At 43.4% G+C, this 17216-nt stretch overlaps 1 protein-coding gene across 1 annotated transcript; it reads right to left on the bottom strand.

The window, feature by feature from the left end:
- Positions 1 to 1072: 1072 nt before the first annotated feature.
- C23H1orf94 (chromosome 23 C1orf94 homolog) lies at positions 1073 to 16651 on the bottom strand. Its single transcript, XM_065421889.1, has 6 exons — positions 16386 to 16651; positions 8907 to 9574; positions 7497 to 7666; positions 5191 to 5265; positions 2815 to 2999; positions 1073 to 1148 (listed from the first exon to the last, which is right to left on the bottom strand). The coding sequence occupies exons 1-6, from the start codon at positions 16649 to 16651 to the stop codon at positions 1073 to 1075; spliced, it is 1440 nt and encodes a 479-aa protein (XP_065277961.1).
- Positions 16652 to 17216: the final 565 nt, after the last annotated feature.

The following is a 17216-nucleotide window of genomic DNA, read 5'->3' on the forward strand; positions in this document are numbered from 1 at the left end:
GTTAGACTCCCTACGTGGACAGTCTTATTCTAGAGTGGCTTTTTTCTGGTTTAGCTTAAACTGCTTTGAAAGCAACATAAACTAAATCAAAACAGGCACTTCTACTGGAAAGTGTTCACTTGGGGAGTTATACCAGTCCAACTATAGTTGTTTATATTCACACTTAACCATATACTGGTATAACTCCCTATGTAAACAAACCCCAAGTAAAGACCCACTGACGTTAGTGCATAGGCAGACACTTGCATTATCAGTTGCAGGACCTTCCAATTGCAGATTGTAAACTCTTTGCAAAAGAGAGAACTTTTTTTTTTAAGGCCAGAAGGGACCATTATGATCACCTAATGAGTTTGACCTCCAGCATAACAGGCCATATAATTCCATTCAGTCCTTTCTGCATTTAACCCAACAGGTTGTTGTTGACCTAGGGCAGAACGACATCCATCATAGTTGTCTGTAGATATAGTCCCGAGCAGGAGCTATGCTGCAAGGGCAAAAGCTCACTTTCAAATGTTAGAGCCTGAAACTCTGAATTCAATAAAGGGAACATAGTAAAATAAGTTTCTTTGTACAGGCATTCTGGTTTCCTCTTCCTTAATGCTAAAACGTAGATCAGTATCATGGTTCCAGATACAAGACACAAGCATTTCCCCCCCACAGAATCAAGCCCCGTAGCTACTGAATGCCTCTGTGTTAATCTCACTTTGAATACACGACTCAAGTTATCACCTCTGAAATTTGTGGCCATGATCCTTTTTATATCAGCCATCTTTATTACAGCAAAATTCAATTTTAAGCAGCTCAGGCATCTGTCATAAATAAAACATTTTTTTTATTATTTCTCTCCATCATACCAAAAAGAGAAAATCTCATTTGCTTCCGCTAAACAAAACTCTCCTCTTTCGGATGAATTGTTGTGTAGCTGTTTCTTTACACATAAGTCATGTTGGCTCATTCGAGACAGAAATCTTCACTATGGGAAATACAAAATAAGTCCTTATTTGACCTCCGGATTCCTAACAGTGACTGAAGCTTCAGGGTCTCCAAACGATGCATCAAAAAGTTAGATGCTCTAAAAGTTTATACCACTCCCATTGGAAGAGAAATATGGGTTTGTCCTCACAGATCCACCAGGTGTAGAACTAAACCTGAAAAAATTTCAAATTAAATCCAGTTTCATTATGATTTCCTCCACGTTTCCCCTCCCCCCCCCCCTTCCCTTTTGAGCTTGTTGTTTGTAAAAGGTTTGAAATCTTGCTGAAGGGCCAGATTTTTAAAGGTATTTAGATGCCTAAAGATGCAGCTAGGGGATTTTGAAAATCCCATCTGCATTGTTAGATGCCTAAATACCTTTCCAAATCCAGCCCTAAGAGCCATTGGCCTTGTATAGATAGTTGTCTTTTCCCCCTAAACTTTCCCACTGTTGTTACAAAGAAGTGGGCCTCCAGCATTTTAACCATCATGTCTAGGGGTATGTCTATACTGCAAATTAAGGTGAAATGTAGCTGGTAGACATACCCCTGCTAGCTTTAATCTAGCTAGCGAGGGTAACAATAAATATATATATAATATGGAGATATATCTATCTCATAGAACTGGAAGGTCATTGAGTCCAGCCCCCTGCCTTCACTAGTAGGACCAAGTACTGATTTTTGCCCCAGATCCCTAAGTGGCCCCCTCAAGGATTGAGCTCATAATCCTGGGTTTAGCAGGCTAATGCTCAAACCACTGAGCTATCCCTCCCCCTAGGAGTGAAGATGCAGAGGTGTTCACCCCTGCATGGGCCAGCTGCCCCGATATAAGTCCACCAGGGACCTTAGGTTCGTACTTGGGTTGCTAGCCCTTGCTGGGCTCCATAAATTCTACAAAAAATGGAAATTCAAAACATTTAAATTGGCCCACTCTTGAAAAAGGGGGAGAATGTTTTTTTCACAAAAGTCTCATCTTATTTTGTCCTATTCCTCCCACCCCACCCTGAATTTGACGATTGAAAATTTTGCCATGACTTGAAAAATGTCCTAGAAATTCAAGAAAACCTTCCACCTCCACTTTAATGTTCTCTCATTATTTTGATGGATATAGCTGTGTAACCATTAACATTTTGTTTCCTGAGTAGTGACCCTGTACATTTCTAAGTCTGCCTGTGTGCAGGGACAGCTGTCACTTTTGCAAGGCAGGGCTGATGCTGCATGTTGCAGAGGAGACACGCATAAACTGTTCTCTTTTATTTTTGTTCTTACGACTTTCCCTTTATTTAAACTAAGACTCAAGATGAATGGCTTTGTGTCTGGAAGACAACTCCTCTCAGAACATGCAGTGAAGGTCGGGGGGCGGGGGAGGGAGCAGTTTTCCGTCGGATAGTATCGTTTTGTTGAAATCGAAACACTTTGCAAGAACATGGCAACTTTCACAATGTTTTTGATGGCAAATAAATGAAATAAATTATTTTGACTTTTTTTAGATCAGGTAAAATATTTGATTTTGACTTTCATTTCATTTGTTTGGACTCGTATTGAATTTTCTATAATATATTATAATGTTCCAACCTTACAGTAATAAAACAATCGAACATTATCACAACAAAACGTTTGTTTCTGGATGGATGGTTTTTTGGAAATTCTGTTCTGTTGTCAATGTTGACTTTTTGATCTGATTGGGTATTCAAATCGGTTTGAAATGTTGGCAATTCCAGCTGGATGGAAATTCCATTTTCCAACTAGCTCCAGTCAGTAGCTCCATGTGGTTTTACTGTAAGTCACCAAACCCTCCCATGATGTGCTATGAGAACTAGACCACACATCAGTGTGGACGTACCCATATGAATGAGAAAAATGATACTGCGGCCCATCACCCGCCATTGCTGGTGGATCACGTACGCTGCTAGATGGTTTGGAGGGGTTCCTCTGCTGGTATGAATAACCAGGCTGGACCAGAGGGATATAGTTCAATAAAGGGGTGTAAGGTGACCGGAAAATCTGCTGTGGATTGTATGGAGTTACCTACAGATGGTAAAGAAACAAAGAGCAAGAAGTTGGTGAAATAAAACAGTTTACAGACAGATCTGCACATGCCAATTGGAACTAGAGATGGATGAAATATTTCAAATTTTGAAATTCAAAAATTATACTAAAAAGGGAAAATATTCATGACATTTTTGCACAAAAATCCCCTCCTACTTTTTTTAGTGACTGTGGGTCTGGTTAGAGTGGGTTTCTTTTTTTTTTTTTTTTTTCTTTTTTTTAAATCAGTGAATTTTTTAACTTTGACAAAACAGGGACATTTTTGGGGAAAAAGTTTATATTTCCCCTGCCCCATCATCATTTTTTGATCAGATGAATTAAACCTTCAACTCTTACAGATGCCAAAGGGGTTGAAAGTGTACTCAGCACCTCCCAAATTCTAGCTCTCCGGAAGCTTAAGACATGATGACAATCAGCTGCAACTACAACAGGTATTTTTGCATCCATTCCTACAGAACCCTTGTAAATGACACAAAACATGTCAAGGATATCAAAGCTGACAAGGGCTCCTCATTCTATTTGCTATTGTTCGTTGTACAAAGAAATCGTGGTGTCATTCAGATCTGATTCAGTTGCATTCGGCATGATAAACGTGTTTCTCAGCCATGTCTCCAGTTGGAGAGAGAGTTGCAGTGATGTCCGCTATGTGGTATGCCCAGCTCTTAAATTTTGATCCGATGGGGTTTCCCCTTCACCCCACCTTCCTATGGAAGAGGAAAAAGCTGATGTGTCTAAGTGCTGTGTGGGTTGCATCTTGCTATAGAAGCTGCCTTATCTTGGAGAGAATGCCCAGAAGGGATTAGCTAATTTACTGGCTACAAGGGACCCAGCTCATGTTTACCCAGAGAGAGGGTCACAAGTTGGTGACTTGGTTCCTTTTCAAACAAAAGTCCCATCCTCCTTTTTTAAAGTCTTGTCAGTTCTTCGGAAGGAAAAGATGGAAGAAGCAAGCAGAGTCAAAGCAGACTGTCTCAGACAGAAATGTGTTGTCTGAAAAGTACACTACCTCTTGGGCAACCTCCTAAGTTCCATTAGCTTGGCAGGGGAGTTTATGCAGCGTGGGACACAGCATCCTGTTTTCCTCACCTATAGCAGAGCCAGCATGTGGAACAGGGAGATAGCCACTCCATAGTCCTTAGGCTGCAGTGATGACCATGGACCCACCCTATGTGTAGATGAGAATTTAGGCTATTGGAGCCATGCAGTCCTGACTCCTGGCCACCCCCAAACCACCTTCTGTGCCATCTATATTATTATTTATTAGCAGTTTTACTGCCCCAACTGAAATCGGGCCCCGCTTATGGTAGATGCTGTGCAGTTACTGAGGAAAAGACAGTCCTTGGCCAAAGAACTTGCAATGTAAATAGACAAGACAGGTGAAGGGTGGGAGGAGACACAGGAAAATTTATCCAAGGTCACAGAGCAGAGTTGGGATGAGAACCCAGGTCTCCTGCTGTCAAGGCCAGGGCCCTATCCACTAGATCACACTGCTACACCAGCTGGTAACATTTCTGTAGAATATGGTTATACTCTTTTCCCCCCCCCCCCCCCCCATCACCCTGGGATAATACTGTGGGTGTTGCAGGACACTGCAAAATTCTCCGTGTCTGCTGCCCTTTCAAAGTGATGGCACTTTCCCTAATTAATGTTTTAGCTCCCCCGCCCCAACTTGAGGAACCAATTTGGATCTGACCCAGAAGCGCTGCAGTGGCATGCATGAGATCAGCTCTGTTGAGGCTCTCCTGGTGACATCCAAGCCACTCCAGCTCTCTGTGGTGCCTTTTCCTGTCATAGCTTATCTCGCTGCAGCTCATCCAGTGTTCTCCTCCTCATTCATACATTAACTCGCAATAGAAATGCACCATTTCATGATGCTGATTGTACCATTCTTTACAAAGAGAAAAAGGACTGTCCTAAGTTAACACTAAATGGAGCATATACAATTGGATGTTTTGGTTAGAGGTTTGGGGCCAGGCCCTCAGCTAATGTAAACGGATGTAACTCCATAGACCTATGCTGATTTACACCATCTGAGGATCTGGCCCCCAAATCTTATTTTGCAAAGCTACCAATGTCAGTTATGCCCCATGACAAACAGCTCTGGCTAATTTTCTATGCTTAGTATCTGTGTTCTGCAAATGAAAGCATATTTATAACCATTTAGACACACCTGTCTCGAATAGCATCCTAGGGGAGGGTGTAAAGTCTGTTGGTATGGGATCCGTGCTCTCTGCTGATACAAGCCCTGTTAAAATACAAAAGACATGACTTTAAAACAGTCTGACTAGGTCTTATTTTTATTCTGCAATACGTTCCTTTGTCTTTTCAAGGGCACGTTATTTGTTCAAGGGAGTGGAGGTCAGCTGAATTTAGTTAATATCTTTGGCCAAGATTCTCCTCTCTGACTCCACAAGTCTAGGTTTCTTCTCTACATTACAGCTCTCTGCGGCAGGTTCTGCACTCTCCATCCTGTTTTGCAATGAGCTCAACTTCCCCTTGACCTCAATGAGAGAAGGATTAATTATGCATGCAGATGATCACTAACTTGTCATTGAACGTATTAAGCAGCTGACGAATGTCTATTAAATACAACTGTAGTTGATTACAGAGTGCAAAAGTGCACCCACAAAATGATAGGATAGGCTGAGTTGAGGCCAGTCAAAGAACTTCGTCTTAAGGATGAGATTTTCCAAGTGGTTTAAGGAAGTTAGGTGTTCAAATCTCATTGAAATTGGATAGTGTGAACAGGCCAGAGGGATGATAAGACTCTGCCCTGGGGCTAGGGTGGTATCTAGAGTTAAATCTAACAGAGTGAGCTGGGGATAAGAAAAATGCAGAGATAAGATTGGTGGAAGGTGGGACATGACTGAAGAAACTATTCCACATGTTAAGTGAAAGGAGAAGAACAAAACTGATGAATTTTTTTTCTGGTGGAACATTTTTCCCTCACCAGAAAATGTTGGTACGGATAAATCAAAATATTCCACATATGTATTGAACGAGGCAGGGAATTTCAGGAAGAGAAAGGAGGGTCTCATGGTTAAGGTAGTTAAATACCAACGCTGGAAAATTGGATTCTATCCTTGCCTCTGCCACAGCGTTCCTATGTGATGCTAGTCAAGTCACTTAAGCCAGATTTTTCAGAGGGGGTCACCAATTGTGTATTCTTCATTTTCTGAGTGCCTGACTTGAGACCCTGGTATTTGACTTGTAGAAGTGCTGATTAAAGTCAATGGGAGCTGTGCTTTGAAGTGCTATTTAGTTCTACATACTCAAAAATATCAGGTCTTGGAGGTCTCAAATTGGGCACCCCAAATTAATGGATACTTTTGACCTTTATCTCCATGCCTCAGTTTCCCATCCTAACCCCTCCCAGGTCTTATAGGGATATTGTGAAAATAAATTCATTCATGTTTGTGTGGCCCCTAGATAATATAATGATGATGAGCACAATAGAAAAGCCCATGAGGAAATTAATATTTCCATCTTCAGATGTGGGCTGTAATAGTGTGCAGTAAATAAGGCCTGGGGCCTCGCACAAAATGAGGAGAAAACAAAATATTGATTAGCTGCGTATTGAGTGAGCATCATCCATTCTGTGCACTGAATGAGGCCGGGGTCCTGTGGAAAAAATAGTCATCATGGAATTAAAGACTGTATTATAATGTATACACACAAGGAGAATCATAGAATCATAGAATCATAGAATATTAGGATTGGGAGGGACCTCGGGAGGTCATCTAGTCCAACCCCCTGCTCAAAGCAGAACCAACACCAATTAAATCATCCCAGCCAGGGCTTTGTCAAGCCGGGCTTTAAAAACCTTTAAGGATGGAAAAATAACAGGAGTACTTGTGGCACCTTAGAGACTAACAAATTTATTAGAGCATAAGCTTTCGTGGGCTACAACCCACTTCTTCGGATGCATATAGAGATTCCACCACCTCCCTAGGTAACCCATTCCAGTGCTTCACCACCCTCCTAATGAAATAGTGTTTCCTAATATCCAACCTAGACCACCTCCCCCACTGCAACTTGAGACTAAATTAAGGTTGTACAGGCAACCCTAGTTTTGGCATCCTTCTCTGTAAACATGGCGATAGTATCAAAAATCCATTTGGGGATCCTAGCAAATGAAAACTGTAAACTGGTACTAACCTAGGAATGAAAATGGGTACAAAGCACGGTCAGTCATAACTCACTGTCTCATAAATTCAGCACCCTTCCAGTGAAGCATGAACACCCCGAGGCACTAAACTACTTGTTCTCTTTATGTTTTGTTTGCCACCCAAAGTTATCCCCCATTTTTTCTCCCCCAAAGCACTGAGTTGGATAGCAGTCCAGTTCCATTCAGATCCTTCCAATGGTACAAAGCAAAAAGTAGGTTTAGAAGCAGTGGTGGCTGCAACCACAGGCTTGCCAGGCTTAGCTCTGACAATGCCAGACGAGAACCCTGCATGTTTATTGTTCTGTTACCTGGAACTGTGGAAAGTTTGAATGGTTTGGATAGATGGGGGGTGGAGGATAGTTCAGACTGAGCCACACTGGCTGGTTTAAGGAGGTGGTCGTTGACGTGGTAGCAAAACGCGGGGTGAAAACATTCCCATTGTATTTGAGGTTGTTCTTATCCGATGCTGCAGTAGTTACTGTAAAACAAAAGATGGTTAAACACGTTATTAAACAGACACGCTGGGCTTTTCTTTGCTCCGGTGGATCAACCTAACTTAAAAGGGTGTGCTTTGCCCACAAACCAAATTTACTTAAGATCTCAGCTACTTCCACTGGCTACAAGCTTTCAGTATTGAGACCCAAATTCAACAATTAGCACTTTAAATTCTCTAATTAGTAGGACCTGTCCATCCAGTCCCTACAGGGCTTGGAATTAACTGAAACTGTCTGAGTGATAAGGATGAATGAAATGGTTCAGCTAGAATAAGAATGGAACAAGACCCTTTGCACCGCATTCAAAACCTCTTTAAGGTTAGGGGGGAAAACTGACTAGCTTTTCGTTCATTTTATAGCATCTCCGGGTTGCAATACACTAGACCAAGATTTTCAAAATGGATTACTGATGTTGACTGCCCATCCTGAGACATCTGATGGGCAGTTTCCGAGGATGGGTGCTCAGTATTTTCTGGCCCCTTTAAAGTGTCTCAAATTGGGCCCCGAACAAAATATGGCCCCCAAAATACTTGAGTTAATTCTGGAAAATCTTGGGCCGTAGGGGCTAACTCTACCTTCACAAAATGTGAGATAATGCATTATGAACCCAATCAATGCCCGTTGCAGTCAATGGAAAGAGTCCTATTGTTTTCACTTGGCAGTGAATCAAGCTCCGTCAGTATTTATCCCGTAACCTTGATCATCTCAGTTTAGCCTACCACGAAAATCGTACCCTTGCTAATACAAGGAAAGAGATACATGCAAGATTTATTTCTGACCAGGCTGGCATCAAGTGCTGCAGATAGTAAGGCAGTTCCATACAGACTTTCAAGTTGGCTTCTTTAAAAAGCTACCAGTCATATCTGCCAGTCCGTGGGATCTCAATATTGGGGTCACCTCCCATCTTGTTAAGTGGGAGAAGGGTGTTGCATAGATCCCAGCTGGATGACAGGGAGGATGCTGGGAGTTGGTCCTGGTATGGAACTGAGGATCCCACTATGGAAAAGGTTAAGAACCACATTGTTTGTCCCCTATGAAATGACATCTCTGTATATAGCAGTGAATACCATACCTGTTGTCTAGGGCTACCTGCAATCACAGGGGACTGGACCCGACCCAGAAGGTCCCTTCCCATTCGATGTCGGCTGCATTTTAAACATCTCTTGCTTTACTTTATTCCCCCCCGCCAATCATTCCCAAATGATGCTTCCAAACACCCCGTACCTGTGTTCTGAAGTCCCTCGGGAACTGAGTCGGGATCAGTTTTTGAGCAGATCTTGGCAAACACCGGGAGCTGCTTCTTTGGCCCCGTGGTTTGGCTTTCTGCTGTCGTGGAAGGCAGAGGCACCACTGTGCTCTCCTTATGGGTGGGGGAATTGAACATGTTACTTTGTAGGTAGTCCTTGGTCAGCCTGGTTTCCTCCGCCACCACCTGATTATCTGGTGCTTTGGCAGCCTCTATGCGTTTCAATGGACACGGCACCAGTGACTTACTGGTCTCTTTGTTAGAAGCCACTGGGTTACCGCTACCATTGTTCACCCCTCTAGCATTCTTGAAGGTGCATTTTGCAGGACGTAGAATCCCAGCGATGGTGGATTTTGTAGAAAGCTGAGCATCACAGAGAGATCTGAGTTTCATCTCCCTTTCTTTGCTTCCCATCATTGCTCGGTACATGCTTTCTACTGCTTCTGTTTCATCTAGCAACCGGTCCCTCTCGGAAAGCAGGAAAAGGCTGTTGTTTGATGAAGTCTGATTTAAAGTAGAGGCAGTTTTTTTGCTTCCTTCTAAACCTTGCATTTCTGTCTCGCTAATGTTCTCCTGGGTAAGGCTCAAGTACTCCTGTTCCACCAGAAGGGAAATCTCATCTTTGACACAGTTCTGTTCCAACGATCTACATGAAAGAGAGAACTCTAACACGGTTAATGCACATTCAACAAGGATAACTGCAGGCAACTTGGATGAAACACGTGGGAGCGCAAAGAATTATTATGAGAGATTTGCTTAAAGTAAATTCTGGGTCTATAAATATATTTCTGCTACAAAATGAAATCCAAGCCTTGTCTACACTAGGAAAATGACTTACTGTTGACAATAGGGGCAGATGAATTAGTTGCCAAGCCCGATATGCTTGCAGCCAATATTGAGTTCAGCATCAGTTCACCTGGCCTTACCAGTTGTTAGCAGTGGGGGGGTTTCTGACAATCAGTTGACAAATGGGGAGAGAGAATTGTCGCCCCCCCCTTTTAACTGAAATTTGAAATGTTGATGAAATCATCAGAATTTGGGGGGAAGGGGCCCCCACAAAGCCCTAGTATAGATAAAGTTCCACTGAAGCCTACATTGTGCAACTGTACTTAAATGGCCCTCATCGCTATAGTTTCAGACCACTTCATAATCACTAATGAATTTTTATCCTTCCAACACCCTTGTGAGGTTGAGCTGAATTCTCTCCACATCACAGATGGGGAAACTGAGGCACGGGTAAATTAAGTGACATGCTCCAACTCAGAGAGAGAGTTCACAGCTAGGCAGAGAATTTAACCTAGCTCTTTGGGGCAGGGGCTATCTTTTTATTCTGTGTTTGTACAGCGCCTGACACAATGGGGCCCTGGGCCAAGCCTGGGGCTCCTAGATGCTACAGTAATACAGATGATAATCTTTATAATAAAATTTCAGGATTGTGTCTCTGTCTGGGTGCCACTCTGAAGCCAGGAATCTCTGTAGAGTCAGTGTGACGTGAAGGAAACATCTAGAAGCATGTCTGAGAGCTTGTTTGTTTAGAATATCACCAGGCTCAATCATCACTGGGACTGGCATTCTGTTACCATCCAGTTTAAGTTCTCAGCCATTTTTGGCTTTTTTTTACACAGTTTATGGATTATGCCCATGTTGCATCACAGACCGTCAGCTAGTAATAATAATGTCTCTAGAATTCCAGAGAGACAAGATGGGTGAGATAATATCTCCCAGTTGGTCCAGTAGCCTATTATCCACTAGACTGTCTTTCCCTACCTTTGGCCATTTCGGGGACCAGTACATATTGACTAGCTCCTTTGCAGAGGGAGTCAAACTAATGGTAGAACAAATGTTTACTGGAAGCCTTGGGGGTAGGTTAGAGGTCAGTGAAGGCAGAGTTGGGTGTGGTCTTCTAGTGCGGCGTGCAATGAGATTGGCTTCAATGTAAGCGTCAAGCTGATGTTCTGAGAACAGAGCCCTGAATTTGACGTCTAATGGGACTACACAATCACCTACCACATGCAATACAAATCTCTCTCTCTCTCTAAACACTCAAGTTCTTTATCCAAATTGCACACGCTGGGTGCACAAAGCTCTTGACCTAAAAGTGGTCTGATCTCCAGAGGTGCTTAGACTCTCAACTCCAGTTGCAGTCAAAGATCCCAGTCCTAGAATGAGTTCCATGTGAATTCAATAAGTTGATAGAGGACAGGTCCATCTATGGCTATTTGCCAAGATGGTCAGGGATGCAACCCTATGCTTTGGGTGTCCCTAAGCCTCTGACTGCCAGATGGTGGGACTGGATGACAGGGCATGAATCACTCAATTTAAAGATAATTTTAAAATCTATTGGGCCCGATTCACCATTGCCCTGCGTCTTGTGCAGCCACGCACACCAGTGCAAATGTGAGTGTGAAATGCTCCTGAATCACAATGGTAATGTTTTACACCCATTCTTCCCTAGCGTGTTGTTACTATTTGTTTGTTTTGTGGCAGCACCTAGAAGCCCCAGTTGTGGGCCAGGACCACGAAGTGCTAGGAGCTGTACAAACACAGGACAAAAAGATAGTCCCTGTCCCACAGAGCTTACAATCTATTGATGGCATAAGGTACAGGACAGTGGAGAAATGGGCATGTTCATGATTAGAAATGGGTTTCTTTTCAAGAACTTTTTAATTATGGATCTTTCCATTGTGGTTGCCTGCTCACAATACTCCTGCCTTCTGTTGATTACTTGTGTAATGAGGGACCCAGTTTGCTCACTTATTACCAAATGTGATTAGTAACTTAATGCATAAACTGGTTATCCTTATTGGCTTGGGGGACGGGATGGCCAGGGTTATAAATGTGTACATATAAATAGCTTGCCAAACTTCTTAATCATCAATTATAAATTCACCTAATTATGTCTGATTATGGACTCACTGTGTAATTAGCAGAGTTTTTAAACTGCCTGGCTCTTCTCTTCCTAAAATAAAATAACCAAGAAACTTCAAATGGTTAGTTGTTTGGGGGGTTTTTTTTGGGGGGGGGGTGAGCAGTTTGGGAGATGGTGAATTGCAGCCTGTTTAATATTTAAAAAAGTATAACCTTCCTCCCCACCTCTGACTTCCATTCCAGTTCAAAGCTACCTTTGCAGTACAGATTAGGGCCCTGATCCTGCAATCATATACACATGTGGTCTTACTGATGTGAATAGAGCCATTGATTTCAGTGGGGCTACTCATGTGAGTAAAGGTAAGCATCTGTATAAGGGTTTGGTGTGTCAAGTACCCATATCACATCCAGTCCTGTAGTCTTGTGGTCAATCCAGTTTTCCCAGAATGCGCTGGGAGAATAGGGAAGGGTCAGGTGGTGCAATCCTGATCACACCTGGTGCACAAATGGGGCCATCAGAGATTTCCAACCTGAGGCTTTTTTCAGAATCTAGGTGCTACAATGTCCTAGGGAGCCTTTGATAAAGACCGGAAGCCAAACCTCAGGAAAGAAAGTAAATTTAGGAAAGAGGAGTAAAGGTCTGCTGGTGGTGAGGCTGTTCAAGGCAATTCATATCCACATAAAGGGGGGGGGGGGAATCTAACATGGATTCCCTGCTGATACAGTTTGCTGATGACACACAAATTGGTGACGTGGTAAACAATGGGCTCACTCAAACCTGTGCTTTGTACTGTTAAATGTAAGGTGGTACATTCAAGGAACCAAGAATGCAAGTCACACTTACTAGGATGGGGGGTATATTTTGGGAAGCAGTGACTCAGGAATGCATTTAAGGGTCATGGTGGCTAACCAGCTGAACGTGAGCTCCAGCGCATCACACTGGGAGAAGAAAGCAGATGGGTTCCTTGGATGTATTAGCAGGGGAATACGGAGTAGAAGTAGGCAGGTGTTAAAACCATTCTGTATGTATCTTAGTGAGACTGAAATACTGGGGCCAGTTCTGGTGTCAACACTTCAAAAAGAATGTCAACAAATTAGATAGGATTAAGAGCTACAAATATGATTCAGGGTCTGGAAATCCTGCCTTACACTGAACTTCTTTAGTCCCTTGCTGTATCTAGTTTCTCCAAGAGAAGGTTAAGAGGTGATTCGATCATAGTCTGTAAGTACCTATGTAGGGGGGAGATTCCTGATAGCAGGGGGCCTCTTTATTAGAGAAGACACAGACATAACACATTCCTGTGGGAGCAAGCTGCTGAGAGACCCCTTCAGACTAGAAATAAGCTTCATATTCTTAACAGCGAGAGTAGTTGACCAGGTGAACAGTTTACGTAAGGGTGTGGTGGATTCCGCACCACTTGAAGCCTTTAAACAAGATTGTAGTGGTCTGAAAAAGGTGCTCCAGTTCTCCCAGAACTTATGGAGCTTGATGGTGAGATTTGCTTGGTGAAATTCTCTGGCCAGTGTTCTACAGGAGGTCAGATGAGATGATCAGAACAGTCCCATCTGACATTAAAATCTACGAATCCGTGTTGATCTCTGTGATGGTTTATCAGTATCGCTGCTTCCAAAGAAAACTTGCCCTTCCTTAGAACTATTTCAAGCAGCCTTCATATGGCACATCAGTTCTCAGAACCAAACACAGAAGGAAAGTTTTACAGCCAGATTTTAAAAGTGGGGAAGTCAGGAGGCCTGCTCTGCCACTGGGAGGACTTGTCTGTTGAGATTTTAAGAAATTGTCCCTTACTGTGTGTCTGTGCAGCACCCAGCACAGTAGGGCCCTGATTTCAGCCGGCTCTCAAAGTGCTAAGGTAGTACAAATAATAAGGGGGGCTTGGATACAATGCAAATTCTTTGCTGCAATATCGTCGTAAGTCCTAGTGTAGCATCTGTAAAATAGGATCAGCTTTTGTTTTTCCTGTTGTACTCGACTGGCACCTCTCACCCCAGTGTCTGAGCGCCTTGAAATCTTGTAATGTACGTATCCTCACAACACCGCTGTGAGGCAGGGCAATGCTGTTATCCCCAGTTTACAGATGGGGAACTGAAGCATAAGGACACTGGGAAGGCCCAGATCCTCAAAGATATTCAGGCCCCTTTGAGGATCTGGAACTAAGTGATTTGCCCAAGGGCAGGCAGGAAGTCTGTGGCAGAGAAGGGTCTTGAAACCAGGTTTCCCAAGTCCTAAACTAGGGCCTTAACCACTGAACCATCCTTCCTGTCTACCTCATCTGTTTAGATTGTAAGCTCATCAAGGTAGTGAACTGTCTGTTACTAGACGTGTGAAAACACCCAGCAAAATGGTTCCCTGACCTCAATTGGGTCTACTAGGCATGGTCACAATATGAATAAAACATAACAGAAGCTCTGGATGTTTTCAGTGACTTGTCATCCTCCTATGTCTAAATATTCCAGTAACAAAGCCAGGAAGGTGAAACTGTTTGTTCAAAAGATTCCAGATGCATTTAAAATGAACTTAGCTGTGATTTGCATAAGTCAATATTTTAAAATAATTAAAGTTTGCTAAATCAAGCAAGGTCACTAGGGCTAATCTTAGCCCCAGTGTTGTTGCAGATGACAAATCAGGTAATACATGGACCTTTACTGGCCGTCAGCATAGACTCTGAGGTTTTTATAAAATCTCTTTATAAAAGTTGGATAAGGACACTTGTACCTCCAGGATCAATGGTAAAAATATGGCCCAGGTTAGAATCCTGCTCACCGTCCTCATTTGAGCAGCGGCGTTGGTTTCAGAGAGATTACTCAAATGAGTAGAGCAAAGCAGGTCTTGGCATTTGGTCAATAGTAATCAAAACCGATCTGAAGGCAGTGCAGTTATTACTTGTATAGGGACCAAGATCGGGGCCCCTTAGCACTACGTGCCTTACAGACACAAAGTGAGAGACAGCCCCTGCCCTAAACAGTCAAGACAAAGTCTGTGAGGGAATGGGAGAGGTGGCTTGCCCAAGGTCACTCAGCAGCTCCATGGTAGAGGTGTCAGTAGAACCCAGGTCTCCCGATTCCTAGGCTTAGTATGCCCTGTCCACCGGACCTCACTGCCTCTCTCATTGCATGAAAAATGAGTTTGATGGGTCTCAGTCCAGTTTCTGTTTCTTCAGGTGTCCCCCTCAGAAGCTCCACCACAGCTCTGGCGCGCTTGTGGATGGTTGCGCAGCACAGATGCAAAGGAAAGAAAGCGTATGGAACTACACTCTAGTCTCTCTCCCTAGGTATGATAGTTATGAGGCACATTGGCAAGGGATAATGTTAGGTTGGCTGCCCTTGCAGAGCCAACTAAATTCACTACTAATAAACAAAAATTATGGTGCTTTAAGGGTCAATTTCATTTATTAAAACAGGGGAGGACTTAAAATTCAGATTTAGTAGTCGTTTAATTCTGTTCTACACAGGCTCTTGTGCACCGTTCTCACCATAATATCTGAGCGCCTTCCACTAGTGCATTAACTGTTGTGATGAACATCTGGTTCATAAAGACGCTTGGGCCTGCATTCTCCTTTCACTTACCCCAGCTGTGCACTGGAGACTGACTTCAATGGAGTGACTCCAGATTCACATGGATGCGAGAGGAGAAATGAGCCTGATTGACTCTTCATGACTTCTGGAGTCTACCTTCAAGATTACAGTACACTTAGCATTGATGGGGCACTGGATTTGGAGTCAGGACTCCTGGGTTCTATTCCTGGATACATATCACCTATTCACTATGTGACCTTGGTTAAATCCCTTCCCTTCAGTTTGTTTCCCCATCTGTATAAAGGGACAAATGATACTAACTTACCTTTCCTAAAGCAATTTAAGCTCGAATGTAACTTATTTACTTCATCAAAGCAGGCTGGGCCCAGTCTGTGCAACCCTGACTGGTGTATTGCATTTTTGCTTTAAGACCAGGGCAGTTGCCAACATCTGCTAATTAATTGCTGGGTTTGCAAATTTTAATTTTGTTGGTTCCCCCCTGTCCTGCTTCAGGAGAATTCTATAAATACTTCCCTCTTAAATTTGAAAATTGTATCTCCTTCCCTTCCTATGACTTACCCCATGGAGAGAGACTTGGCAGAAAAAAGTTCTCTGCCAAATTCAGCTTTCCTTTGTAAAGATCAGCTGTTTACAGTATAACATTTTAATTTTCTGCTTTGCTCTTTTGAAGGCTTCTTTTGCTTCTTACTGTAAATATTTTGATCTTTTTTTTTAAAAAAGCTGCTGTGGGGAACTGAATGCGGCAGCTGCTTACTGTGCTTCAGAATTACAGATGTGGCTAGGCATCCCAGGGCGTTTTGCATAGGAAAATGAATGCGTGGAGGGAAAGGAGATCATTTTGCTCTCTGGGTTGGTGCTGTGAAAATAAACAGCCACGGTGTCTTATCTCAACCAGTCTGAGAGCTTACCTAGTCTGTTTGTACACATGTTCCCAAAGCTACTATAGGGAAGAAAGGGCATAAGAGAGGGAGGGGGGTGAATTTCCACTTGGAGTTGGTCAGTGATCTCCTCTCTGACATTTTGAGAACACTCACTCTTTCAGGAAGTTGCTGCCTTCTCCTCTGAGGGGTTCTGGTGACACAAGTGGGTGACAGGTAGGCTGCAGGACTGGGGACGTTGACCTAGGCTGGAGCTCTTCAGAAAGACCTTGAACGCGTTTCCAGATCTCGTGACAGGCTTTGTCCAAGCTGTCTTGAGGGGTGTTGTGGTGGATCCAGATGTGTCTTGGGAAAGGTCCTAGAGGAAATGGGCCCTTGGGGCTTATCGTCGGATCCTGGAGCCCCCTACCACCTGTGAGCATCTTTCAGTCTCTTCCCACCCAGGGACCAAAAGACAACCTTTTTTTTATTTTTTATTTAAACAAAGTGTTTTTGTGGGTACAGAATGGAATGAAAAGCAACAAACCATGGTAACTTGGTAACCATAGAACCCCTGGGGCCTGGCAACTGGTACGAAGGACAACAAGCGGAAACAGCTGTAGGGATGCCAGCACCACCCAAAGGAAGAAGTGGAAGAAGGAGCCACATGTTCTCCTCCCCCCCCCCCCCCCCAAGCAAGGCTGAGAGCAGCCTCTGGAACCAGTCTCCATGTAATTGCCACCACTTCCAGACTCCATGTATTCTCAGGTCCATATATTAACCTCCCCCTCCTCCTTCCTTCATCTGTTCTTTATATTTGACGTACCCCTGGTGCATAGAAGGAGTTACCCCCAAAGTGTCTCCACTGACAGTGAGGGGTCTCCCCTCAGTTGTGTGTCCCTTCTCCTACCCCATAGCAGGTCCCCTCCTTATCCTTCTCTCACAGAAATAAACTGAAGCAAAGAGACGGGAGGACTTATTTGGGAGAGGGAAAGGGTATGCATGTGT

The sequence above is a fragment of the Emys orbicularis genome, chromosome 23 (genome assembly GCF_028017835.1).
Source record: "Emys orbicularis isolate rEmyOrb1 chromosome 23, rEmyOrb1.hap1, whole genome shotgun sequence".
NCBI classification, from domain to species: domain Eukaryota; kingdom Metazoa; phylum Chordata; order Testudines; family Emydidae; genus Emys; species Emys orbicularis.